This window comes from Nycticebus coucang, unplaced genomic scaffold, assembly GCF_027406575.1.
Source record: "Nycticebus coucang isolate mNycCou1 unplaced genomic scaffold, mNycCou1.pri scaffold_46, whole genome shotgun sequence".
Classification (NCBI taxonomy): Eukaryota; Metazoa; Chordata; class Mammalia; order Primates; family Lorisidae; genus Nycticebus; species Nycticebus coucang.
The window spans coordinates 761,172-788,176 of NW_026515579.1; the positions used below are offsets into that span (position 1 = coordinate 761,172).

At 44.7% G+C, this 27,005-nt stretch overlaps 1 protein-coding gene across 1 annotated transcript in view; it reads right to left on the reverse strand.

Moving 5' to 3' along the window:
* Window positions 1-5,083: 5,083 nt before the first annotated feature.
* The window catches only part of LOC128579344 (uncharacterized), a 34,845-nt gene continuing 12,923 nt past the window's right edge, over window positions 5,084-27,005 (reverse strand). Inside the window, exons 3-4 of the mRNA XM_053581489.1 lie at window positions 19,419-19,583; window positions 5,084-5,416 (exon numbers count right to left, since the gene is read on the reverse strand). Of these exons, the coding sequence (XP_053437464.1) occupies window positions 5,283-5,416; window positions 19,419-19,583 (299 nt within the window). The 3' untranslated portion in view covers window positions 5,084-5,282. The remainder of the gene's footprint in view (window positions 5,417-19,418; window positions 19,584-27,005) is intronic.

Sequence of the window (27,005 nt, forward strand, 5' to 3'; positions counted from 1 at the left end):
CAATAACCTAGTTTATACCTTATAGTGTGAAAGCCAAATGTCAGTGGTTGCATTACCCACAACTCTTAGGAACACAACCCTCAGGAATCTAACTCCTTAGGCTGATGTGACTACAGAAGTGGCAAGAAGAAAGGAACTCTGGGAGACAAGGATTTGCATTGCAATATGAAGTGTAGGAGAGTCTCAATGCTGGAAGACTGGATTGAGTTTACTAGAAAAGGAGGCAGTTTGGAAATACTTGATTTTACTTGTGGACACACACACACACACACTTCCTCCCTCAATCTCCGAAGGGAAAAAGCACTGAAGACAAAATGTAGACTCAATGTAGACATCAAAGGATGAGGGGGCAGTACTGACTCTCACCCACAGTCAAGTCTTGGGAAGCTCAGACACTTCCAACCCCAGGGAAGGGCTCTCACCCCTCTTCAATGTCCCTCTGGCCAACACAAGATCCTGGAGGGAAGATTTAGGAAGGGCACTAAAATCAGGACAAGCAGAGAGCCTATGCAACTCCCTATGTCTCCGCAGCACCATGAGAAAGTTTAAGGAAGAGCCAGGTTATCCCTCTATCAGCCACTTGTTTCCAGAGAGTCTGGAAGTGTTCCACTGCCATAAGGAAACACAGGGCCAAATGTTAGAGTGACTTATGCAGGGGGACAGGGAATTCGGAGACATGGACAGAAACACCAGTGCCAGTTCCTGAGTGAAGTGAATGGCTCTTATCGCAGGTACACTTGCTTGGAATCCTTCTACAGAGAACTGGACACCTTGGGAGACCTCCTGCTACCTGGTGGCTGAGTTATTCCGAAGGGAATGTACAAGATGAATTCCTCCTGCCACTTGGTGGCTGTGTTTATCTAGGGAAATCTTATAAGTCATTGCTCAGGTTGCCCCTCCCAACTATGACAGGGAACACATGCCACCCTAACACCCCCAACAACACCTGCACCCCTCTCTAGCCTTCAGAGTCCTAATTGGACAGAGGAGCAACAACACCAGGGATCACCACCTCTGCCCTCTCTACAGTACACCAAGGCCTACCACCCCCTGGGTGGCCCAATTTGGTCGAAGGCAGGCCAAACCTACATGTCCCCATGGTGACCAGGGTCATGATCCTGCACCCACCCTTCCAACTCTCACCACCACCTCCCGGACCTGGAGTCATTTCTGGGCTCCTGCAGTGGGTGTGGGATATCCCCCTTAAATCATACCGTGCAGCCACCAGTGGTCCATCCTATTTCCCAAAGCCCACCACCCACCTTCATCAAAGTTTGCTGTTCCCCAATGGCACGTGCTGCTGCTCTTGACATCTCTGAGCTGGCCTCACTGAGGGGTGGTTGCCCACATGTCACCTTGTAGTTCTTCTCTGGCTGTGGCATCTCAGTCCTGGCCCCGCCCAGGTTCAGTTGTCCATAGGTCAGCGCTGGGATCTTGAGCTGTGGCATCTCCAAGGTATCCACACCAGTGGGAAGTGGTGCACACCTCAACTTAGGAATGGCCCCCACCAGAGGCAAATCTATGTCAGTCCCGCTCAGGGTCTGTAGCACACAGGTCACCTCAGGGATGGCCCCCACTGGGGTCAACTCTGTACTGGCCTCACCCAGGGTCTGTTGTGCACTGATTACCTCTGGGATCCCCAACTGTCGTGTTTCCAAGGTGGCCACACTAGGGAGGAGTGGTGCACAGCGCACCTCCAGGACCTCCTGCTGTGGCATCTCCAAGGTGGCCCCAACAGGTTGGAGTGGTGCACAGGTTATCTCAGAGATGGCCCCCACTGAGGTCAACTCTGTACTGGCCCCACCCAGGGACTGTTGTGCACAGATTACCTCTGGGAACCCCAACTGTGGCGTTTTCAAGGTGACCACGCCAGGGGGGACTGCTGAACAGCTCACCTCCGGGACCTCCAGCTGTGGCATCTCCAAGGTGGCCCCAACAGGTGGGAGTGGTGCACAGGTTACCTCAGGGATGGCTTCCACCAGAAGCAATTCAGTGTCGGTCCTGCTCAGGGTCTGCAGCACACAAGTCACCTTAAGAATGTCTCCCCGTATGGTCATCTCTGTTCTGGCCCCACCCAGCATCTGTTGTGCACAGGTCACTTCTGGGATCTCTAACTGTGGCATCTCCAAGGTGGCCACACCACTGGGGAGTGGTGCACAGCTCACCTCAGGTATGGCTTCTACCAGAGGCAACTCTGTGTCAGACCCGCTCAGTGTCTGTGGCACACAGATCACCTCAGGGATGGCCCCCACTGTGGTCATTTCCATGCCAGCCCCACCCAGGGTCTGTTGTGCACAGGTCACCTCTGGGATCTCCAGCTGTGGCATTTCCAAGGTGGCCCCACCTGGGGACAGTGGTTCACAGATCACCTCAAGAATACTCCCCAATGGGGTCAACTCCGTGCAGGCCCCGCTCAGGGTCTGTGGCACACAAGTCACCTCCAGGACCGCCCCCTCCCAGGGCATCTCAGTGCCAGCCCCACCCAGGGTCCGTGGCACAAGTGACACCTCGGGGATCACAGGCCTTGGCATCTCCAAAATGGCCCCTCCACTGGGCAGTAGCTCATAGGTACCCACGGGGACTGAGGGCTGAGGACAGGGATGGACAAGGGAAGGACTTTCTGGACTCCCACCCCGGCCTGGGCTTCCCCCTAAGGGAGGAACCAGGCTGCGGGTCTTGCTGTTCATGGAGCCTTCAGGGTCTTTTCCTGAAGAAATAAAACTCTCTGGAAGTCCCCAAACTCTCCAGAAGATCACAGTGACTCAAGAAGTAGCGGGAGGGTCTCGGAAACCATGTTGCGGCCAGTAGTGGCGGGAGCAAGAGTGCGGGAAAGTGTCCAACCGACGTGGTGCGTGGGCTGGGAGCCGACCGGTCAACCTCCGCTGGGGCTGCAGGCCCGCAGGTGCGGGAGCTCGAGACCCCAGGAAGGAGGGCACGGGAGGCTGGAAGGATGGCATAGGACTGACAGCGGGAGATGGAGGTTGCAGAAAGAATGGGGCGAGAGGGAGGACGGGAAGGATGGCGCAGGATGGAGGACGAGGGAAGGATGTTCCTGGAGGGAGGACGTGGGACGGTTGTCATGGGAGGAAGGATGCGAGATGGACAATGGGGGAATCACGCGGGAAGGAAGGCGCGAGACTGAGGACTCAGGGAGGATGGCACGGGATATAGGAAACGGTTAGGATGGTGCGAAAGGGAGGATGCCGGAAGGACAAAGGAAGCTGGAAGGATGGAGCAGGACCAACAGCGCGAGATGGAATATGCAGAATGCATGGCACTGAAGGGAGGACGCGGGAAGGATGGCTCGGGACTGAGGACGCGAGATGGAGGATGCAGAAAGGCTGGCTCCAGAGGGAGGACACGGGAAGAATGGCTTGGGACTGTGGACGCCGGAAGAATGGCACAGGACTGAGAGAGCGAGATGGAGGATGCAGAAAGGATGGCTCGAGAGGGAGGACACGGGAAGGATGGCTTGGGACTGAGGAGGCGGGAAGGATGGCTCGGGACTGAGAGAGCGAGATGGAGGATGCAGAAAGGATGGCTCGAGAGGGAGGACGCGGGAAGAATGGCTCGGGACTGAGGACGGGAAGAATGGCACAGGACTGAGAGAGCGAGATGGAGGATGCAGAAAGGAGGACATGGGAAGGATGTCCCTGGAGGGAGGACACCGGAAAGATGGCGCTGGAGGGAGGATGCGAGATGGAGGATGGGGAAGGACGTTGAGGAAAGGAAGGTGCGGGACTGAGGACTCAGGAAGGATGGCATGGGATATAGGAAACGGTTAGGTTGGCGCGGGAAGGATGGAGCAGGACCAACAGCGCGAGATGGAATATGCGGAATGTATGGCACTGAAGGGAGGACGCGGAAGAATGGCTCGGGACTGAGGATGCAAGATTGGGGATGCAGAAAGGATGGCTCGAGAGGGAGGACGCGGGAAGGATGGTGCAGGACGGAGGACATGGGAAGGATGTCCCTGGTGGGAGGACGCTGGAAAGATGGTGCTGGATGAAGTATGTGGGATGGTTGGCGGGGGAGGGAGGATGCGGGAAGGACCACGCGGAAAGAAGGCGCGGGACTGAGGACTCAGGAAGGATGGCACGGGATGTAGGACGCCCTTACGATGGAGCGTGAGGGAGGACGCGGGAAGGACGGCACGAGGACCAAAAGCGCGAGATGGAATATGCGGAATGTATGGCACTGAAGGGAGGACGCGGGAAGGATGGCTCGGGACTGAGGACGCGAGATGGAGGATGCAGAAAGGATGGATTGAGAGGGATGACGCGGGAAGGATGGCACAGGACTGAGAGAGCGAGATGGAGGATGCAGAAAGGATGGCTCGAGAGGGAGGACGCGGGAAGGATGGCTTGGGACTGAGGACGCGGGAAGGATGGCTCTGGACTGAGGATGCTGGAAGGATAGCTCGGGACTGAGAGAGCGAGATGGAGGATGCAGAAAGGATGGCTCCAGAGGGAGGACACAGGAAGGATGGTGCAGGAAGGAGGACATGGGAAGGATGTCCCTGGTGGGAGGACACCGGAAAGATGGCGCTGGATGGAAGACCTGGGATGGTTGTCATGGGAGGGAGGATGCGAGAAGGAGGATGGGGGGAGGACGTTGCGGGAAGGAAGGTGCGGGACTGAGGACTCAGGGAGGATGGCATGGGATATAGGAAACGTTTAGGTTGGCGCGGGAAGGATGGAGCAGGACCAACAGCGCGAGATGGAATATGCGGAATGTATGGCACTGAAGGGAGGACGCGGAAGAATGGCTCGGGACTGAGGATGCGAGATTGGGGATGCAGAAAGGATGGCTCGAGAGGGAGGACGTGGGAAGGATGGTGCAGGACGGAGGACATGGGAAGGATGTCCCTGGTGGGAGGACGCTGGAAAGATGGTGCTGGATGGAGTATGTGGGAAGGTTGGCGGGGGAGGGAGGATGCGGGAAGGACCACGCGGAAAGAATGCGCGGGACTGAGGACTCAGGAAGGATGGCACGGGATGTAGGACGCCCTTACGATGGAGCGTGAGGGAGGACGCGGGAAGGACGGCACGAGGACCAAAAGCGCGAGATGGAATATGTGGAAAGTATGGCACTGAAGGAAGGACGCAGAATGATGGTTCGGGACTGAGGACACCAGAAGGATGGCGTGGGACAGAGGGCGCGGGATGGAGGTCGCGAGTAGCATGGCTCTGCACTGATAGTGAGGAACAGAGGGCCCAGGAAAGAGACCAGGGGGAGGATGGGGAGGGAAGGAAGGCGCTGGCAGCAGCTCCAGGGCCTCCTCATCTCTTGAACCTGTCCACACTCCCAGAGGCTCGAGTCACAGAAGACCAGCCCTGATGGCCCTTGGAGCCTCTTCCTTTAGGACCTTCCATCACCTCCAGCCAGGGAGGGACCTTCACTGTCATGAACACAACTGGCAAGAGAGAAAAGGGTGCTGGTAAGGTGTGGCTGAGGCTCTCAGGACAAGACACAGCTCCAGTGAAATCGGCCTCTTCGGGGACAGGCACCAGTCTGGAGGCAACAGAGCTGTGACTGCCTTTCAACCCTCTGGCCTGTACCCCTGCAGCCCTCCTCCCTTCTCACACTCCTGCCTTGCCAGGTATGATGCTGGCTGAATGCCAGACCCTTTCCAGGCAGCCACAGCTGTGGAAGGTGGTTTGGGGACATATGCTTGAGAAACGGGGTGGTGACCTCAGTCTGAGTGCAGAAGCTTAGCCTTCAGTGTGGAACGGATGGGGCACTGGTTAAGCAGAAGCCAAAACTGCACAGCACTGCCCAGACTCTGAGTGGAGCTGGCCTTGGTTTCCACATCTGCCTTGGGAAGGCAGCCCCCAGGCCCTGTGGTTCTCAGAGGGTGGGTGCAGTCCCTGAGCTGGAGCTCAGAGGAACAGAGCAGGCTCTGGGTTGGAGACCATCCCTCCTCCTATACCCCATAGTCAGAGGCAGGAAATGAGACGAAGCTTCCCCTTCCATAAAAGGTAGAAAGTTCCCTTATACTAGGGCTGTGCAAGCTTTGTGTCTGTGAGCTGGAGCAGCATGGATTGCTAGCCACCCCTTCTCTACTGGGGTGCGGAGGAGGCCCAACTTTGACCTGCCTTCACAGTGCCCCTAGATCCCACCCACCCTTTCTGTGAGCATGGGTGGGTGGGAAATGGCTGGTTCAGGTGTTGTTCTACACCCTGCTGATCACAGAATCCACTTCCTGCATGGCCACCCAGGGCCTGACAATGTCAGCTAGGACACCTTCACTTTCTGTCTGTGCTCTCTCTTCCAGGTCTTGCAGATTGTGGTCATCTCCACACCCTAGTCATGTACCCAGGCCATGCCATTTACTTTTTGGCCCCCTCTTTCAAGCAGAAGCAACAGTGTGCAGCTCCCTCCATAGCTGCATTCAAATCCCTAAGCCATGGGCACACATGCCATCAGTGGTTGGGGCTGGCCAGGGCCAGCATGCTGGGCAAGGAGGAGGCAGAAAACCAGGGCACAGCAGAGTGACAGCATGAATGAGGAGAAGGGGGAGCGCCCAGAGGCCTGGAAGGGATTTCAAGGCAGCTGGGCCAAGCCAGCCCATGCCACAGGACCACTGGAGGCACATCTGGGAGAGCCGTACCCAGCTGAGAGGAGCCACATGAAGATGCCAGCCCTACCTGCAGATCACCACATCTACTGCTTGTTGCAGCCCAAGGCAAAATGGAGTTCCTCCTGATCATGGACTTTATGGTGACACTTACTCCAGTTAAGCCTAGACTATGGTTTTTCTTTTTTTTCCTGATAATTTGTGAACTCTATTTTTAGTACATCTTTTTTTTTAATTGCCCTGTTTTGCTCAAAGTAAATAAACAATGATGTAGTTGAGTAACTTATCTTGAGTATTGTGGTATGAATAGCATTTTAGTCATTCAACACTAATGAAGTACAAATAACATTTTGTATTTATGAATGACAAAAAAATCGAAATAAATATGTAAAGGTCAACCTTACACAAGAATTTAAGATCATATATCAAGAGAGAACATTAAAATAAAACCTTTAACATCGCTCATGAAATAATGGATTTAGGCAAGGATCACCAAGGAATGTTTAAACAGGTAAAAGCTGGATGGAAAACTAAAACTAATTCACGAATCATGTTGAATCAATTGATCAATCTTGCCCATATGGGACAATCATACATATTATATAACCTCTTAAAAAGATGCTTTAGGGCGGCACCTGTGGCTCAGTGAGTAGGGCGCCGGCCCCATATGCCGAAGGTGGCGGGTTCAAACCCAGCCCCCGCCAAACTGCAACAAAAAAATAGCCGGGCGTTGTGGCAGGCGCCTGTAGTCCCAGCTACTCGGGAGGCTGAGGCAAGAGAATAGCTTAAGCCCAAGAGTTAGAGGTTGCTGTGAGCCATGTGATGCCACGGCACTCTACGGGAGGGGGGTACAGTGAGACTCTGTCTCTACGAGAGAAAAAAAAAAAAAAAAAAAGATTCTTTAAGATGTACATACCCCCTCCCTGTGTGAGCTAGAGAAACAATGAAAAGAACAGCCAAATCCAAATCCTAGAACAATGTGGAAAATATCACAAGACACATTTTCTTCAACGAAAAATCAACATAAAAATTAATGGAAGAGAACTAGCATAAACTGTGAAAAATACATAAGACATACTAGCCAGGGCGGTGCCTGTGGCTCAGTCAGTAAGGCGCTGGCCCCATATACCGAGGGTGGCGGGTTCAAACCCGGCCCTAGCCAAACTGCCACCAAAAAATAGCCGTGCGTTGTGGCGGGCGCCTGTAGTCCCAGCTACTTGGGAGGCTGAGGCAAGAGAATCGCTTAAGCCCAGGAGTTGGAGGTTGCTGTGAGCTGTGTGAAGCCATGGCACTCTACCGAGGGCCATAAAGTGAGGCCTCTACAAAAAAAAAATAAAAAGACATACTAGCCAAATGTAAGTGTGTGGATGTCATTTGAATTCAGCTTTGAATAAATAAACTATATATGAAAAATAAATCATGGAAGAAGTATTTGATGATGTTAAGCAAATATTGTTAATTGAGCAAATATAATGATGCCACTCTAGTTGTGTTAAAGGCTTTATTTATTATAAATGTACACTGAGTTATTTGTGGGTGGAATGACATATGGTGGTTGTAAGGAGTGGAATAAAGGAAACCCAATTGGCAAAAGTTGATGGAAATTTAGTACACTTTTGTCACTCAGTTGTATGTGATTGAAAATTTTTATATTCAAATATTAACATACTAAACTATTTCTTTGAACACGCAGAAGACATTTCTATCAAACTGATATGTTAGAAAATGCCATAAAGGACAGATAATATGTTGAATGGCAAATCTGGATTCTAATTGGCCATCATTGTTACAGTTTCAATCCCACAAGATGAGTTTTAACAAAAATAAATGCCATAGCAAATGTTCAGAATGAAAGAAAGCTTACTTCCTTGCAATATATGAGAGAGAACTAACAATGCTGATATGAAAACAGCATCTATGATTGAAGTCATGTTTCATATCGTGGATGCAAACAACTCATTTTTTTTTTTGTTCTCATTTCATAATAACAGGCTAGGATTGCTTAGTTCTACAATTTTTGTTATAAAAATAAACAGGCTTGTAAATTCTATTTTTAAGCTTACCTGTGATGAAACAGAATATATAGGGCAAGGTTTGTGTGTTGTCTTAACATGCAAGTCACTATTCCTCATCAATACTAGCTGTAGTATACTTTGACAACCATGGTGGATACTCAGGTAGGTAGAAGGCTCTGCTGTACAGTGGCTGGCTGTGTTATTCTTATATTTATTTTCCATCTTTTTTTTCTTTTTGTTGCTGTTTTGGCTGGGGCTGTGCTTGAACCCGCCACCCCTGGTATACAGGGTGGGTGCCGTACTCCTTGAGCCACAGGTGCCACCCCTGGCTGTGTTTTATACACACACACACACACACACACACACATATATATGTATATATATATATATATATATATAATCATAGCTGTGTACATTAATGCAATCATGGGGTAAAATGTGCTGGTTTTATATACAAATAGAAATGTTTTCATTTCAATTATTATTATATATATATAAATACATATATATATATATAATCATAGCTGTGTACATTAATGCAATCATGGGGCAAAATGTGCTGGTTTTATATACAAATTGAAATGTTTTCATCAAACTTGATAACATAGCCTTCACAGCATTTTCTTAGTTATTGTGTTAAGACATTTATATTTTACACCTAGTAAATTTCACATGTACCCTTGTAAGAAGCACTGTAAGTGTGGTCCCACCAATTACTCTCCCTCCCCCCTTTCTCCCCCCTCCCCTACCCTCTCTCTCTCTCCTTTTCCCTTCTTCCTGGGATATATTTGGGTTATATAAATAGGTTTTATCAAATAATTTGAGTACATTGTTACTTTGATACAATGAATATATTGGACACTTTTGCTTTCATTCTTGAGATACTTTGCTAAGAAGAATATATTCCAGCACCATCCATGTAAACATGGAAGAGGTAAAGTCTACATCCTTCTTTAAGGCTGCCTAATATTCCATGGTGTACATATACTAAAATTTATTGATCCATTAATGGGTCCATGGGTACTTGGGTTTCTTTTATGACTTAGCAATTATGAATTGAGCTGCAATAAACTTTCTGATACATAGATCTTTTTTATAATGTGATTTTTGGTCTTCTGGATATACACCTAGTAGAGGATGGTAGAATCGAATGGCAGGTCTACTTTTAGATCTGTAAGTGTTCTCCAAACATCTTTCCAAAAGTTCCTATTAGTTCGCATTCCCACCAGCAGTTTGAATGTGTTCCCTTTTATCTACATCAATGCCAGCATCTCTGGTTTTGGGATTTTGTGATGGGGGCTAATCTTACTAGAGTTAGATGATATCTCAAAATAGTTTTGATTTGGTGTTTCTCTGATGATTATGGATGATGAGCATTTTTTCATATGTCTGTAGGCCATGCACCTGTCTTCTTCAGAGAAGTTTCTCTTCAAGTCCTTTGCCCACCCTGAGATGGGATCATTTGTTCTTTTCCTGCTAATACTTTTGGGTTCTCTGTGGATTCTGGTTATTAAACCTTTGTCGGAGACATGCCTACAAATATCTTCTCCTATTCTGAGGGCTGTCTGCTTTCTTGACTTACTGTGTTTTTGGCTGTGCAGAAGCTTTTTAATTTGATCAGGTCCTAGTAGAGTATTTTTGATGCTGTCAATTGCCCTGGGGGTCCTCCTCAGAAAATATTCGCCCAGACCGATTTCTTCAAGAGTTTCCCTGCAATTTCCTCTAGTATTTTTATAGTTTCATGTCTTAAGTTTAAATCTTTAATCCAGTGAGATTCTATCTTTTTTTTTTTTTTTTTTTTTGGCTGGGGCTGGGTTTGAACCCACCACCTCCAGCATATGGGACCGGCGCCCTACCCTCTGAGCCACAGGTGCCGCCGAAGTGAGAGTCTATCTTAATTAATGGTGAAAGGTGTGGGTCCCATTACAGTCTTCTACACATCACCAGCCAGTTCACCCATCACCGTTTGTTAAATGGGGAATCTTTTCCTGAGTGAGTGTTTTTAATTGGCTTGTCAAAGATCAAACAACAGTAAATAGGTTCATCTCTTGGTTCTCTATTCTGTTATATATATATATATATATATATATATATATACTTCTCTGTTTTTGTGCCAGTACCATGCTGTTTTGATCACTATCAATTTATAGTATACTCTGAGGTCTGGTAGCGTAATTCCTCTTGCTTTGTTTTTATTTCTAAGTAATGTGTTGACTATTACAGGTTTTATTCTGATTGCATAATAAAACTAAGTATTTTTTTTGACATCTTTAAAGTATGATAGTGGAGCTTTAATAGGGATTGCATTAAAATTATATATTGCTTTGGGTGGTATGGACGTTTTAACGAAGTTGATTCTTCCCACCATGAGCATGTATGTTTTTCCATTTGTTAGCATCTTCAGTTATTTCTTTTCTTAGAGTTTATAGAGATATTTCATGTCATTGGTAGGTACCCACACAAATATTTCATCTTCTTTGGCACTACTATGAATGGAATAGAGTCCTTGACTGTTTTTCCAGCTTGACTATTGTTGGTATATATAAAGGCTACAGATTTATGATTGTTGATTTTGAAACCTGAAATGCTACTGTATTCCTTGAACACTTCTAAAAGTTTTGTAGTAGAATCCTTGGTGTTTGCACATATACAATCATGTCATCTGCAAAAAGTGAAAATTTGATCTCTTCTGACCCTATATGGATACCCTTGATCGCCTTTTCTTCTCTATTGGTGAATGGCTAAGACTTCCATTACAATGTGAAAAAGCAGTGAAGACAATGGGCAACCTTGCCTGGTTCCTGATTTGAGTAAAAATGGTTTAAATTTAACTTCGTTGAATACAATACTGACTGTGGGTTTGCTGTCGATGGCCAGTATCAGTTTAAGAAAAGTCACTTCTGTACCAATTTTATTAAGTGTTCTGATCATGAAAGGATGCTGGATATTATGAAAAGCTTTTTCAGCATCAATTGAGAGAATCATATGTTCTTTGTGTTTTAATTTGTTTATGTGATGAATTATATTGATAGATTTACGTATATTGAACCAGTCTTGAGACCCTGGGATAAAACCCACTTGGTCATGTTGTATAATGTGTTTGATGTGTTGCTGGATTCTGTTTGTTAGGATCTTGCTTAGTATTTTCGCATCAATATTCTTTAGTTATACAGGTTTATAATTTTCTTTTATTGTTGGGTTTTTTCCTGGTTTGGGGATGAAGGTGATGTTTGTTTCATACAATGGGTTGGGTAGTATTCCTTCTTTTTCTATATCTTGGAAAAGGTTAAGTAATATAGTTACAAGTTCCTCTTTAAAGGTTTGCTAGAATTCTGATGTGAAGCCATCTGGTCCTGGGCTTTTCTTTTTAGGGATACTTTGTATAGTTGATGCTACTTCAGAACTTGATATAGGCCTGTTCAACATTTCCACTTGATTCTGGCTAAGTCTTGGAAGGTAGTGTGCTTCCAAGTATTGGTCAATTTCCTTCGAATATTCATAATTCTAAGAATAAAGTTTCTTGTAATATTCATTAAGGATTTTTTGAATTTCTGAGGAGTCTGTTGTTATTTCATCATTACCATTTCAGATAGATGAAATTAGAGATTTTACTCTTTTTTTTTTTTTCTTGGTTAAGTTAGCCAGAGGTTTCTCTATTTTATTGATGTTTTCAAAAAACCAACTTTTTGATTTATTGATCTGTTGTATAATTCTTTTGTTTTCAATTTCATTTAATTCTGCTCTAATTTTTGTTATTTCCTTTCTTCTACTGGGTTTGAGTTTGGAATGTTTTTCCATTTCCAATTGCTTGAGATGTCCCATTAAGTTGTTAAATTACTCTGTTTATGTTCTCTTGAGGAAGGCTTGCAATGCTATAAATTTCCCTCTTAGGACTGCCTTTGCGGTACCCCAGAGGTTCTGATAATTCATGTCTTCACTGTCATTTTGTTCCAAAAATTTGGTAATTTCCCTGTTAATCTCATCTATGACTCAGTTATTATTCAGCATAAGGTTATTTAGTTTCCATGTTTTTGTATGAGTGTGCAGATTCCTTTTGTTACTGAGTTCAACTTTTATTCCATGGTGGTCTGAGAAGATGCAAGGAATCATTTCTATTCCTTTAAATTTACTGAGTTTAGACTTGTGACCTAAGATGTGATTGATTTTGGAGTATGTTCTGTGGGCTGATGAGAAGAATGTGTATTCAGTTTTGTTGGGATGAAATGTTCTGTAGATGTATGTTAAATCAAAATGTTCAATGGTTAATTTTAAATCTAAAATTTCATTGCTCAGCTTCTTATTGGACGATCTATCCAACACTGGGAAAGGAGTGTTATAATTTCCAACTATTATGGAGCTGGAGGAAATCAAGTTGCTCGTGTCTGTTAGAGTTTCTCGTATAAATTGAGGCACATTCTGGTTGAGTGCATAAATATTAATAATTGAAATTTCATCATATTGAATATTACCCTTAACAAATGTGAAGTGACCATTCTTAACCTTCTTTATTTTTATTGGTTTAAAGCCTATTGTATCTGCAAATAGAATTGCAACACTTGCTTTTTTTCTGATTTCCATTTGCCTGAAATATAGAGGATCATCCCTTCACCCTGAGTCTGTATTTATCTTTTAAGGTAAGATGAGATTCTTGTATGCAGTAGATATCTGAGCTGAGTTTTTGTGTCCAGTCAGCCAACCTGTGCCTCTTTAAAGGACAATTTAAGCCATTCACATTAATGGAGAATATTGATTAGCCTGGTAGAATTTGGGGTATTGAGTTTTTCAATAGTCCAGTGGACATTTTTAATCCTTTTGTCACTGTGGATGTTGGAGTTTGATCAAACGTTTCTGAGTGAGTTTACTTTTGTGGTGGAGGATTGTGCTTGTCATTATGAAGGATAGGTCTGAGAATGACCTTTAGAGCTGGTTTAGTTATGGCAAATTTCTTCAACATGTGAATGTCATTAAAGTATTTAATTTCTCCATCGTAAATGAAACTCAGTTTAGCTGGATACAGGATCCTGGGTTGAAAGTTATTTTGTTTTAGGAGAATAAAAGTTGATGACCACCCTCATCTAGCTTGAAAATTTTTAGCAGAGAGATTTGCAGTCATTCTAATATTCTTCTCTTTGCAGGTTACAGTTTTCTTATGTCTGGCTGCTTTCAGAATTTTCTCCTTCATATTAACTTCAGTGAAGTTAATTATGATGTTCCGGGGGATGTCTTATTCAGGTTGAGTTGTGCTGGGGTTCTGAAACTGTCTGCTATCTGAATTTCAGAATCTCTTGGCATGTCTGGAAAATTCTCTTTCATAATTTCATGGAGAAGAGTCTCTGTGCCTTGCAAAGCCACTTCTTCACTTTCAGGGATTCCTATGAGTCGAATATTAGTTTTCTTCAAATTATCCCAGAACTCTGTGAGAGAATGATTCGTTTTTGCTCTCCATTTCTCTTCCTCTTGGAGAGTTTGAAAGTGTTCAAAAGCTTTATCTTTGATGTCAGAAATCCTTTCTTCTGCTTGCTCCACTCTGTCACTGAGGGATTCTACTGTATTTTTTAGATTTTTGTGGGCTGAAAATTTTTGATTCAGTATGTCAAAATCCTTGGTGATTTTGTCTTTAAATTCCTTGAATTCTTGAGACAACTTTTGAATAACTCCTAGAATTTCTAATTCCAACTTTTCCTCCATTCTATTAATCTTGTTTGCAGTCCAAATTCTGAATTCGATTTCTGACATCTTGGCCGTCTGTTTATGAATGGGATCTTCAGTTCTGTTTGCCATATTTTTTCTTGTGGGGGTTGATCTACTCTGGTTGTTGATGTTACCAGAGTTTTTTTTTTTTTTTTTTTTTTTTGCTGTTTCCACCCCATGATTATTTTACACCATTTGACTAGATGAGTAGATAAAGAGAAGTTGGGTTGGGGGCTCCAGGAGTAGTGATTAACTAGCCCTTTGCCCAAAAGCTGGGACTGGTATCTGTATCTTTTTCCTTGGAACTTTGCCAATGACCCATGTAGTGATATGGCCTGAGCAACTGGGGACCTACTTGCTGTGGTGGGGCTAAGTGACTCTGTCTTCTTTTCAGCTAGGCTCTGTCCTACCCTAGTGAATAAGTTTCTCTGGGTTGAAGTCTCAGCTCTGGAGATATACCAACAATTAAGTCACCCCCCCCACACACACACACACAGGCAACAATTGGAACATGAAAATCAAACCTTCCCACAACCACAAAACCAGGGTACCACTTGGATAGTCCTTGGGTGATTGGCCCAGTTCAAGAGGTCCAAATCAATGTCTCAGTCAGCACCTGTCTCAGGTGGGAGTGTTCAAAAGGTCTCTGGCAACTAGATCGCAGGGGTCTACTGGCAACTCAAATACAACTTGCTCTGGTTCTCTGTGAGATCAGGAGGACCCACCCAGGAAATATATTAGTCTGGATGTTGAAGCCTCCTTCCCCCTCTTGCACCTCTGTCACACTCAGTCACTGATAACCACACAGGGCTTTGACACATTTCCCTCCAATGAGCTAATACTCCAGGAAGTTGCACCTGCCTGAATTACAGGGAGATCTATGTATTCTCAGCCAGGCTGTTGATCTCTGGCAGTATCTGGCAGGTGGAGGTGAGGCTTGACAACCTCGAGTGCTTAATGGAGGCTGTTAACTCAGTTTCAGCCCTGCGCCTGATTGATGTTACTGACAGAAGAGAACAACTTTGCAGAATTTGTTTCTGTCCCACCTATATTCCCCTGCAGAAGAGACACTGTTTGAGTTCACAAAACCTGTGACTCAGGTCCTGTCTGTGCTGCTGCCGTGTCTTGACTGCAGTTTGTGTTGGAGTGGCACAGTTAGCTGTCAGTTTCAGCCTCTGCCTGTCCTCTTTTGTCTCAGCTAATGATCCCCTGAGGGCCGGATGCATCTTATTCACAGTTTAGCAGTCCTCTGGGTCAGCCCTGCCCTGAGAATCTGCCGGCTTTGCATGCAAATATTCTAGTCCCCAGCTCCACCCAGGCTGGTACTGCCTCAGCCAAACTCTTTACTCATGGGGCCTGCATTTCAGTCCCAGATCTGTTATGCCAGTGATTTCCATGGGAGAAGATGCCCAGCCTCCTCTAGTTGCCCAGAAAGACAAGGAATGTGACTCCGGAATATCCAGGGGTGAGCCCAATTGTTGCCACTGCGGCACCTGCTCTGTGCCTCTGGGCACTGCTGCTCCTCTATGGTTCCCTCTTAGCTGACTGTCCTCTTCTTACTCGAATGCTGCAGAATCAGCACTGACCAGCATAGTCCATGCCTTGTCCACAACTCTCAAGAAAATACCCAAGAATCTGGACTCCTGGGGGACATACCTCCAGACCTCTGAGTGAGAGTGGAGGGGAGTGCTGGGAGTTCAGAAGAGGTAATAACACAGATAGAGAATATATACAGTTTTATATAGTTTTATGCCTGGGAGGAGAGTGCCATGGCACCCTAGTTGGGGAAGTAGGTCCAGTTTTAAGAGGGTCTCTCCCGTGGGATGGGAGGACTTTTGAGCTCTACCCGCTTGTTTGTATGAAGTACTGCGAGCTGTTCTCATGGGGAAGGGGACTACCATCCACTTGAAGATGGATTTTATACCTTTTGTTTGTATCCTTGGGGTCACCGCTCGCCTCAGCAGGGTTGATGTGCATTCTTCAACCTTCTCTCTTGGCTCAGCTCTAATCCTCCAGGTTACTTGCTAAACTTCTGTCCTTTAACTCTCCTCTGGATAAGAGCCTCTGTGGAAAGCTGGCTTCAGTCAGCCATCTTGCCTCGCCCCCCGACCCCCAAAGTGAAAGGTTCTTAATGTAAGGAAGAAAGATTATTGCAAGGCACAAAACAAAGGAAAATGGAATCCCCATTCTGTAGAAATCATGTGGTCTTTATTTCCATCAGGATGCAGGTGGGGTGGAATCAAGAAAGGAATTCCACACGTGGATTGTGGTGGAATTGTGGATTGTGGGGAGGTACAGGCCAGTGAATTTTATTTTCCTTTAACTCTCACTTTATTTTGAAAATTTACTCTATTAGATATTAGGCCGGTCTCAGAGACTCACACCTGTAATGTGCTTTATTTTTTTGATCCAGAGTCTCACTATGTCACCCTCAGTAGAGTGCTGTGCATCACAGCTCACAGCAACCTCAAATGTTTGGGCTTGAGCCATCTTCTTGCCTCAGTCTCTATGCAGTTGGGACTACAGGAGACTGCCACAATGCCCACCTAGCATTTCTATGTTTAATAGAGATGGGGTCTCACTTTTTGCTTAGTCTGGTCTTGAACTCTAGAACTCAGGTGATCCACCTGTCTAAGCCTCTCACAGAAGCTAGCATTAAATGCTAAGCCAACATGCCTGGCTTAGATGCATAGAAATGTAAAATGTTAAATTCAAGAGAGCTTCTTCCAGTAAAGTCGCAAGGGCCTCACTTAGCTGATCATCTTACTCTCAGAGCACTGATGTTTCATGTCTTCTCTCCTTTATTACTTCTAGCTTGTTTTCTTCCACATCTCCTTATTCCAATAAATATAATTCCAAAAAAGAAATGGGCAAAGTTTGTTTTCTTTATTTGACTTCTTGATATTTAATTTTTCCATCCTTCTTCCTTTTGGAAGCCTTTCTATTTAATGTTGCTTAGGGATTTTTTGGACTTCTAAGAACATAGTGCTTATGCAGAATAATCAGGACACTCAGTAAATAGGTTTTATAAATAATCAATAAAGATTAGAAAAGCAATAGGTTATAGTTGTTAAGGAAAACACACATGTGGATACACACATACACACACACACGTGCAGTTAGACATTTGTGTTTATACACACAGACCTTCACTGGAAGAATAAATAAACATCAGCACCATGGATCACTACTGCTGACCCAAAGGGTCAAGCCAGAGCATTTAGAAAGGGTAGTCCCTTTCTTTTCTTTTCTTTCTTTCTTTTTTTTTTTTTTTGAGACAGTTTCACTTTGTTGCACTTTGTTGAGTGTTGTGGCCTCACAGTTCAAAGCAACCTAAAACTCTTAGGCTCAAGGAATTGTCTTGCCTAAGCCTCCACAGTAGCTGGGACTATAGGTGACTGCCACAATGCCTTGCCTGGCTGTTTTTTTTTTTTTTTTTTTTTTTCCTTTGTTTAGAGATGGAGGCTCACTCTTTCTCAGGCTGGTCTCAAACTCATTATCTTGAGCAGTCCACCCACCTCAGCGTCTGAGAGTGCTGGCATTACAGATAGAAGACACCATGCTCAGATTTGGGAAGTTCTTCCTTACCATTTTCTTTAAATTTTTATTTTTAACTTGTGGTATAATTTAAGCCTACTTTCATATCTTTTAATTTTATATTTTTATGATGCATTATTTCTTAAAAATTAAAAAATAGGGTGGCGCTCATAGCTTAGTGGGCAGGGCGTCCGTCCCATGTACCAAGGGTGTCGGGTTCAAACCTGGCCCCGGTCTAACTGCAACAAAAAAATAGCCGGGCATTGGGTCAGGCACCTGTAGTCCTAGCTACCTGGGAGGCTGAGGCAAGGGAATCACCTAAGCCCAGGAGTTAGAGGTTGTTGTGAGCTTTGTCACGCTATGGCAATCTACCAAGGGCAATATAGTAAAACTCTATCTTTTCAAAAAAAATAAAATAAATAACAAAAGACCCACAATTTTTCAGTACCAAGGAAGGGCAAGTAAATAATAACAAGATGAAAGCAGGGCCAAGCATTCCCTGGCACTGTGGGCCCCGTTCCTTCAGAACCAAGCACTTTCAGGGACCCTGGGAGATATGCTAATTTAAAGAAGGAAAATACCTGCAAACCAGCTTGGTTTATATCTGTATCTATGACTACGTGTTTGAAAATATGTTTTTAATAATTTTTGAACAGAGGAAGTACCCACAGAGGTAAAAGTGCATGTGACGGTGATATGATTGGTGGAAACTTGGCAGCGGTATAGAAGATCCTCGGTGGAATTGTGCTGAGGGAGAGAATCCTGACCTCAAAAGGTGTATGCCATAGGATACCATTTCTAAATTCTAGAAAATGGAAAGCAACAGGGACAGAAAGTAGATCAGTGCTCATGTAGGGCAGCATTAGGGAAGGAATCTGATGAAGAATCAGAAAGGGCCGTCCAGAGGCCTTTGTAGCAGTGAGGTTCTTTATATTGATTGTGGGAATGTTTTCCAGGGAGCATAAAATACCCAAGTGTGTCTAATTGCACACATTAAATATGGTCACATGATTGTGCATTAGTTATCCTATGGTTAGAAGAGACTAAGAGGGTACAGCCAAGAGAACAGGTATGGAAGCTGCAAACTCACACAAGGGTGACATAAATCTGGGACATCCTGGAATCAGGAAGAGGATGGATGATATGGAACTGCCACCTCAAAACTTCCTTGAACTTCCTTACAAAAAGATTCTGTATATCAAGCTGATAAGGAGCAGGGTTTTCTGTTTCCTTGGGGACAATTTTTCTAGAAATAGATTTCTGTGAATAACAGAAAAGGTGGAGCTTCCACTCCCAGGTGGCACCTGTGGGTTCTGCTGTGTCCATGTGGCAGCAGCAACAGCAGCAGAAGCCACAGGCCAGGCCTGAGCAGCAGCTGCTGGGTTTACACCCTCTTGGGGGGTGAAAAGGAGATTTTTGTCTCACTACCCCATGGGCCTGGAGCACTGTGGGTGCACCCAGGCTGCTGTCATAGGACTGACAGAAATAATCAGCCTCATTGTCACTCTGGAGTCCCGTGATGGTCAGGGAGCCTGAGCTGCTAGACTTGCAGGCAGAGAATCTGTCAGGGACCCCTGACGATCTATTGCTCTTACCATAGATGATGGATTTAGGGGCTGTTCCCTGGAGCTGCTGGTACCAGTTCACATAAATACCACACCCGATGTTGCTGCTGCTTCCCAAGCAGGAGATGGTGACCATCTTCCCCAGGGATCCAGACATCGATGACGGCTGAGTCTGCACAGACTGGGCCCAGGACCCTGGAAGGGTGAGACACAGACATGGTGATTCTGGGTCTGGAGAGAAAAGAAGAGAGCAGGGGCCCAGGGTCTCCCCAGGGCCCTTCTCCTGGCCCATGTCTGGTCACCTGTTCAGTGAGTCAGGAGGGTGAGGAGGAGATGGGACCAGGTCATGGTGGAGACTGTCCTGAGTCCTGATTTCTGTGCCCACAGCTGAGGCACAGCTCCCCCAGGTCTGACTGTCTCCTTTTCATACCTTGAGAAGGGAGGCCCCATTCTCCATGCAAATGATCCCCCAGCTTTCTGATCCCACCCTGGGCTGTGGTCAGGCCCCTCTGCCTGAGTGTCAGGGGTGGGGCTGTTTGGTCCCAGGGGGTGGGTTGGTCAGAACTGTGATCCTGAGCAGAGGGCACCAGGCACACCAGATGGCTGATCCCAGCTCTGCTCACACCCAGACCCCCAATAACAGACCTCCAACTCCCCCTGGTGCCCAGACCCTGCTGATACAGGATCATGTGACAAAGTGATCACAGCCTCCCAGAGCCAACATTCCCCACACTGCTCTGTTCACTACATTCAGGACTTGGCTGGCAGCCTCCACTGTGTCCTCCCCAGTTGCTCAGAGTCTTCATGGTCTACAGGGCTCCTCAGGGTGAATCTGTCTCTGGCTTGCTGGGCTGATTTTTTGTTGGGACTGAGGTGGGGTCTTGATACACAGTCCTCATAGGGCAGAGTCAGGTTAGATCAGTGACAGGCTCCCATGGACACCCTTCCCTGGCTGCACTCCAAGACAGGTTCTTCCCTTTCATGCATTTCCTGTCTGGTGGCCAGAGTTCTCCTCCAGCTTTGGATCCCACAGCAATGAGGACAGCAAGTGATCTTCTCTGTAGGGATGGTAATGTGCTGGGGGCAGCTGAGCATGCATTCCAGAGAGTTCTGCGGTGGAAATCTTCACTGTCTTTACTTCTATTCACTTGAACACAACAATCATCGCTGCACTTTGACTGGTAACTGAGCTAGAAATCTGTTACAAGCAAAAAACACGGTATAAGAGACTAAGTGACATTATTTGAAGTATTTTTTTAGGACCAGTCATGGTGGTAAACACAGTAACATTGGAGATGTTACAAGGTAAATTTTAAAATTACTTGGACCTGGTTCCAGAGGAGCCTGAATCGTGAGAGCCTTTGGGATCAACAGCTCGAGATAGAGAGTGAAGGAAAAACATGGTTTGTACTCAGGAATGAGTGCTGGCAATCTGTTTTTTTTTTTTTTTTTTTTTTTTTGAGACAGAGTCTCCTATTGGCATGCCTGGTAGAGTGCCATGGCATTGTGGCTCACAGTAACCTCAACTCCTGGGCTTAAGTGATTATCTTTCCTCCACCCCACAACTGAGGTTGCTGGGACTACAGGAACCTGCCAGAATGCCCGGCTATTTTTAGACACAGGGTCTCGCTCTGGCTCAGGCTGGTCTTGAATTTGTGAGCTCAGTCAATAATGTATTGCACCCCCCCCCCGAGTGCTTGGATTACATGCGTGAGCCATTGCGCCCAACCTGTCAATATGTGTCATAAGGAGAAAAAATTAATCTCTGTCCTGAAAAAACATGCTTTTTATGTTGTTTTGTCAAAAAAATCCATCTTCTGCAAAAGGATAATCCCATTTCCTAAAATTCTAAGAAGGAACAAATGTTTGTGTATGCCTGGGAAAGTGCTTTCAGTCTATGCAGCAGACTGTCACCATGTTTTATTTTGGGAGGTCACCTGCCTTAGAGAAGGACAGCAGCACTGTCAGCTTGACATCTCCATTGCTGAGTTCATCACACTTTGGTCTCGTTACTGTGATTTTTGTGAAAGTTTTAATGCATGATGTTTTAAAAATAGGTTAATGAATATGTAAAGCACTCACCTAAATAAAATAGGTCCATATACCTACATGAAAAGATTCCTTTTACTTATGTGTGAATGTCGAACACATCAGTCATGGCGGTTGTGTTCATAGGCATAATTCTTGCATATATTTGCATTCATAAGCATAACATGATTTTCAGTCACGTTTATTCTTTTAACAGGAAGTTTTGACATTTGACTGTGTTTAAAGCATTATGAGATATTTTGTGATGTTTTATTCATTATCATGTAGAAACAGGTGCTTGCCACCTGTGTTTCATCAGCATTGCTTTGTCTTTGATGATGCAGTGTGAATTTCCAGTGAATTGTATTGTCCTTTAAATCTCACTTTATTTTTATTTTTAAAATTTACTCTGGTAGGCTGGGCTGAGTGACTCACACCTGTAGTATTTTTGTTTCCTTCTTTCTTTGTTTCTTTCTTTCTTTCCTTCCTTCCTTCCTTTCTTACTTTCTTTCTTGACAGAGTCTCAGTATGTCACACTCAGTAGAATGCTGTGGTGTTATACCTCACAGCAACCTCAAACTTTTAAGTGATTCTCTTGCCTCATCCTCCCAAGTAGCTGGGATTACAGGCACTCACCACAACACCTGTGTTTTGTTGTTGCTATTGTTGTAGTTGTCATTGTTTGGCAGACCTGGTCCAGGTTCTAACCTGCCAGCCTTAGTGTATGTGGCTGGTGCCCTAGCTGCTGAGCTAGAGGTTCTGGGCCTCACATTTGTATTCTTAGCTCTCTGGGAGGCTGAGACAAGTGGATTGCTTGACCTTACTAGTTTGAGAGCAACTTGAGCAAAAGCAAGATCCTATTTCTACTAACAAATATATTAAAATTAGCTGGGCATTGTGGAGGTCACTTGCAGTCCCAGCTTCCCTGGAGGCTGAGGCAAGAGAATCTCTTGAACACAAAAGTTTGAATTTTCTGTGAGCTATGATGATGCCATGGCAGTCAACCCTAAGGCAACAGAGTGAGACTCTGTCTCAAGAAAAAAATAACTCTATTTATTATTATTTTAGAGATAGTATCTCGCTCTACAGGCTGCAGTGCACTGGCATATCATAGTTCGTTGCAGCCTTGAACTCCTGGCCTCAAATGGTCCTCCTGCCTCAGCCTCCCAAGTAGCCAGGACTGCAGGTGCCTGCCATCATTTGTAGTTAAGTTTTTATTTATTTATTTATTTATTTATTTATTGTAGAGACAGGGTCTCCCTGTGTTGCCCAGACTGCTTTAGTTACTCTTGGCCTCAAGTGATCCTCCTGCCTTGGCTTCTCAAAGTGCTGGAATTACTACTCTCACTTGAATAAACAGGGCTTTACCTCAACTGAGCACTCTCTCACTCACAGGACAAGGCTGCCTGTGGTCTCCTCGGAGCCCATGGGCACTTTCCTTACTGGTATTTGCCCTCAGCTGTCCAGCTGAGGACAGAGCGAGGACATGGTGCATGGGTGACTCTCTCCCAGTTCAGGCACCTTCTGGGCCCAGCATCATGTGGCCAGCACAGTGAAAGGCAGGTCTGCTTTTGGCAAATAATTATGAGCACTTATCTTGTGTTTGGTGCTTTGTTTGGCAAAGGATGTATCTTGCTGAACTAGCCAGCCTTGTTCCTGCCTCCATGGGGAGCTGCCTCTTGTGCGGACACATGGGGGTGTGAGTCACTCCTGGGTGTCCCTTCCTGTCCTTCACCCTTATGGGCAGGGTGGCTAGTGGGGCCACTGTGGCACTCAGGGTCCCACAGGGGATGGAGGTTGGTAGGATCACAGGGCAGGAGGGACGAAGGAGCTGAGGGAGTAAGTGTTGGGTTAAAGTGAAGGTGATGAGAACATCATGAGCGATGAGATTTGGCTGGGGGTGGCGATCAGGGACTGAGGGGTTAGGATTCAGAAAGGAGCAGGCGCTGTGCAGGGCTGGTGTTCTAGTAATCCAGGAAGAGGAACTGTCAGATGGGGGAGCTTGCTGACTGGGGGTGCTGATCCACCTTGGTTGCTGGGCTGGCGGGAGGACGTCTGGAGCCCTGCCCTAGAGGGGTGGCAGGAGGAATGCAGGACACTGAGAGGAAACACCCACCTCCCTTCAGGACAGACTGGAGGAGGAGTTTGAGGTGGAGACCTCCTCATTGTACACGCCCTTCTGTGAAATGTCATCAGACACAAACTTGTTAGTTTGTAAATTCCTGTCAGAACATAAACATAATATAAACATAATGTTTTTGGTTTAATTAACCTGCAAGATATCAGCCAGTATATCCCTAACCCATGAAGTTTTCTATTTTTTTTTTTTTTTTATTGTTGGAGATTCATTGAGGGTACAATAAGCCAGGTTACACTGATTGCAATTGTTAGGTAAAGTCCCTCTTGCAATCATGTCTTGCCCCCATAAAGTGTGACAAACACCCCTTCCTCCATCCCTCTTTCTGCTTCCCCCCCCATAACCTTAATTGTCATTAATTGTCCTCATATCAAAATTGAGTACATAGGATTCATGCTTCTCCATTCTTGTGATGCTTTACTAAGAATAATGTCTTCCACTTCCATCCAGGTTAATACGAAGGATATAAAATCTCCATTTTTTTTAATGGCTGAATAGTATTCCATGCTGTACATATACCACAGCTTTTTAATCCATTCCTGTGTTGGTGGGCATTTAGGCTGTTTCCACATTTTGGCGATTGTAAATTGAGCTGCAATAAACAGTCTAGTACAAGTGTCCTTATGATAAAAGGATTTTTTTTCCTTCTGGGTAGATACTCAGTAATGGGATTGCAGGATCAAATGGGAGGTCTAGCTTGAGTGCTTTGAGGTTTCTCCATACTTCCTTCCAGAAAGGTTGTACTAGTTTGCAGTCCCACCAGCAGTGTAAAAGTGTTCCCTTCTCTCCACATCCATGCCAGCATCTGCAGTTTTGAGATTCTGTGATGTGGGCCATTCTCACTGGGGTTAGATTATATCTCAGGGTTGTTTTGATTTGCATTTCTCTAATATATAGAAATGATGAACATTTTTTCATGTGTTTTTTAGCCATTCGTCTGTCATCTTTATATAAAGTTCTATTCATGTCTCTTGTCAATTGATATATGGGATTGTTGGCTTTTTTCATGTGGATTAATTTGAGTTCTCTATAGATCCTAGTTACCAAGCTTTTGTCTGATTGAAAATATGCAAATATCCTTTCCCATTGTGTAGGTTGTCTCTTTGCTTTGGTTATTGTCTCCTTAGCTGTACAGAAGCTTTTCAGTTTAATGAATTCCCATTTGTTCATTTTTGTTGTTGTTGCAATTGCCATGGCAGTCTTCTTCATGAAGTCTTTCCCGAGGCCAATATCTTCCAGTGTTTTTCCTATGCTTTCTTGGAGGATTTTTATTGTTTCATGCCTTAAATTTAAGTCCTTTATCCATCTTGAATCAATTTTTGTGAGTGGGGAAAGGTGTGGGTCCAGTTTCAGTCTTTTACATGTAGACATCCAGTTCTCCCAACACCATTTATTGAATAGGGAGTCTTTCCCGCAAGGTATGTTCTTGTTTGGTTTATCGAAGACTAGGTGGTTGTAAGATGTTAGTTTCATTGCTTGGTTTTCAATTCGATTCCAAGTGTCTATGTCTCTGTTTTTGTGCCCGTACCATGCTGTCTTGAGCACTATGGCTTTGTAGTACAGACTAAAATCTGGTATGCTGATGCCCCCATCTTTTTTTTTTTTTTAGAAAGAACTGCCTTAGGTATACGGGGTTTTTTCCGGTTCCGTACAAAATGCAGAATCATTTTTTCCAAATCTTGAAAGTACGATGTTGGTATTTTGATAGGAATGGCATTGAATAGGCAGATTGCTTTGGGAAGTATAGACATTTTAACATTGTTGATTATTCCCGTCCATGAGCATGGTATGTACTTCCATTTGTTAATATCCTCTGCTATTTCCTTTCTGAGGATTTCATAGTTTTCTTTATAGAGGTCCTTCACCTCCTTTGTTAGGTATATTCCTAGGTATTTCATTTTCTTTGACACTATGGTGAAGGGAGTTGTGTCCTTAATTAGCTTCTCATCTTGACTGTCATTGGTGTATACAAAGGCTACTGACTTGTGGACATTGATTTTATATCCTGAAACATTACTGTATTTGTTGATGAGTTCTAGGAGTCTTGTGGTTGAGTCTTTGAGGTTTTCTAAGTATAAGATCATGTCGTCAGCAAAGAGGGAGAGTTTGACCTCCTCTGCTCCCATTTGGATTCCCTTTATTTCCTTGTCTTGCGTAATTGTATTGGCTAGAACTTCCAACACTATGTTGAATAGTAAAGATGACAGAGGACAACATTGTCCAGTTCCAGTTCTAAGAGGAAAAGCTTTCGGTTTTACTCCATTCAGTAAAATATTGGCTGTGGGTTTGTCATAGATACCTTCAATCAGTTTTAGAAATGTGCCACCTATGCCTATACTCTTCAGTGTTCTAATTAGAAAAGGATGCTGGATTTTATCAAATGCTTTTTCTGCATCTATTGAGAGGATCATGTGATCTTTATTTTTGCCTCTGTTAATATGGTGGATAACATTTATGGACTTGCGTATGTTAAACCAGCCTTGCATCCTTGGGATGAAGCCTACTTGATCATTGATGAATGACTTTTTTGATGATAAGCTGTAATCTATTGGCTAGGATTTTGTTGAGAATTTTTGCATCTATATTCATGAGTGAGAGTGGTCTGAAATTCTCCTTTTTGTTTGGGTCTTTTCCATGTTTTGGGATCAGGGTGATGTTTGCTTCATAGAATGTGTTGGGGAAGATTCCTTCTTCCTCAATTTTTTGGAATAATTTCTGCAGTACAGGAATTAGCTCTTCCTTGAAGTTTTGATGGAATTCTGGAGTGAAGCCATCTGGACCAGGGCATTTTTTGGTTGGAAGCTTTTTTATTGTTTCTTTGATCTCAGTGCTTGAAATTGGTCTGTTCTGGAGCTCTATTTCTTCCTGGCTGAGTCTAGGGAGAGGGTGTGATTGCAAATATTTATTCATTTCCTTCACATCGCCAAATTTCTGGGCATAGAGTTTCTGGTAGTATTCAGAGATGATCTCTTGTATCTCTGTGGGATCAGTTGTTATTTCCCCTTTATCATTTCTGATTGAGGTTACTAGAGATTTTACTTTGCTATTTCTCGTTAGTCTGGCCAATGGTTTATCTATTTTATTTATTTTTTCAAAAAACCAACTCCTTGTTTCATTAATTTTCTGAATGATTCTTTTGTTTTCAAGTTCATTGATCTCTAATTTGATTTTGGATATTTGTTTTCTTCTACTGAGTTTAGGCTTATTTTGTTCTTCTTTTTCCAATTCCATAAGATCTCTTGTGAGATTGTTGATGTGCTCTCTTTCTGTTTTTCGAATGTAGTCATCTAAAGCGATGAATTTTCCTCTCAAAACTGCTTTTGCAGTATCCCACAGGTTTTGGTAGCTTGGATCTTCATTGTTGTTATGCTCAAGGAAGTTAGTGATTTCCTGTTTTATTTCTTCCTGCTCCCATCTGTTATTCAACAGAAGATTGTTTAATTTCCATGCCT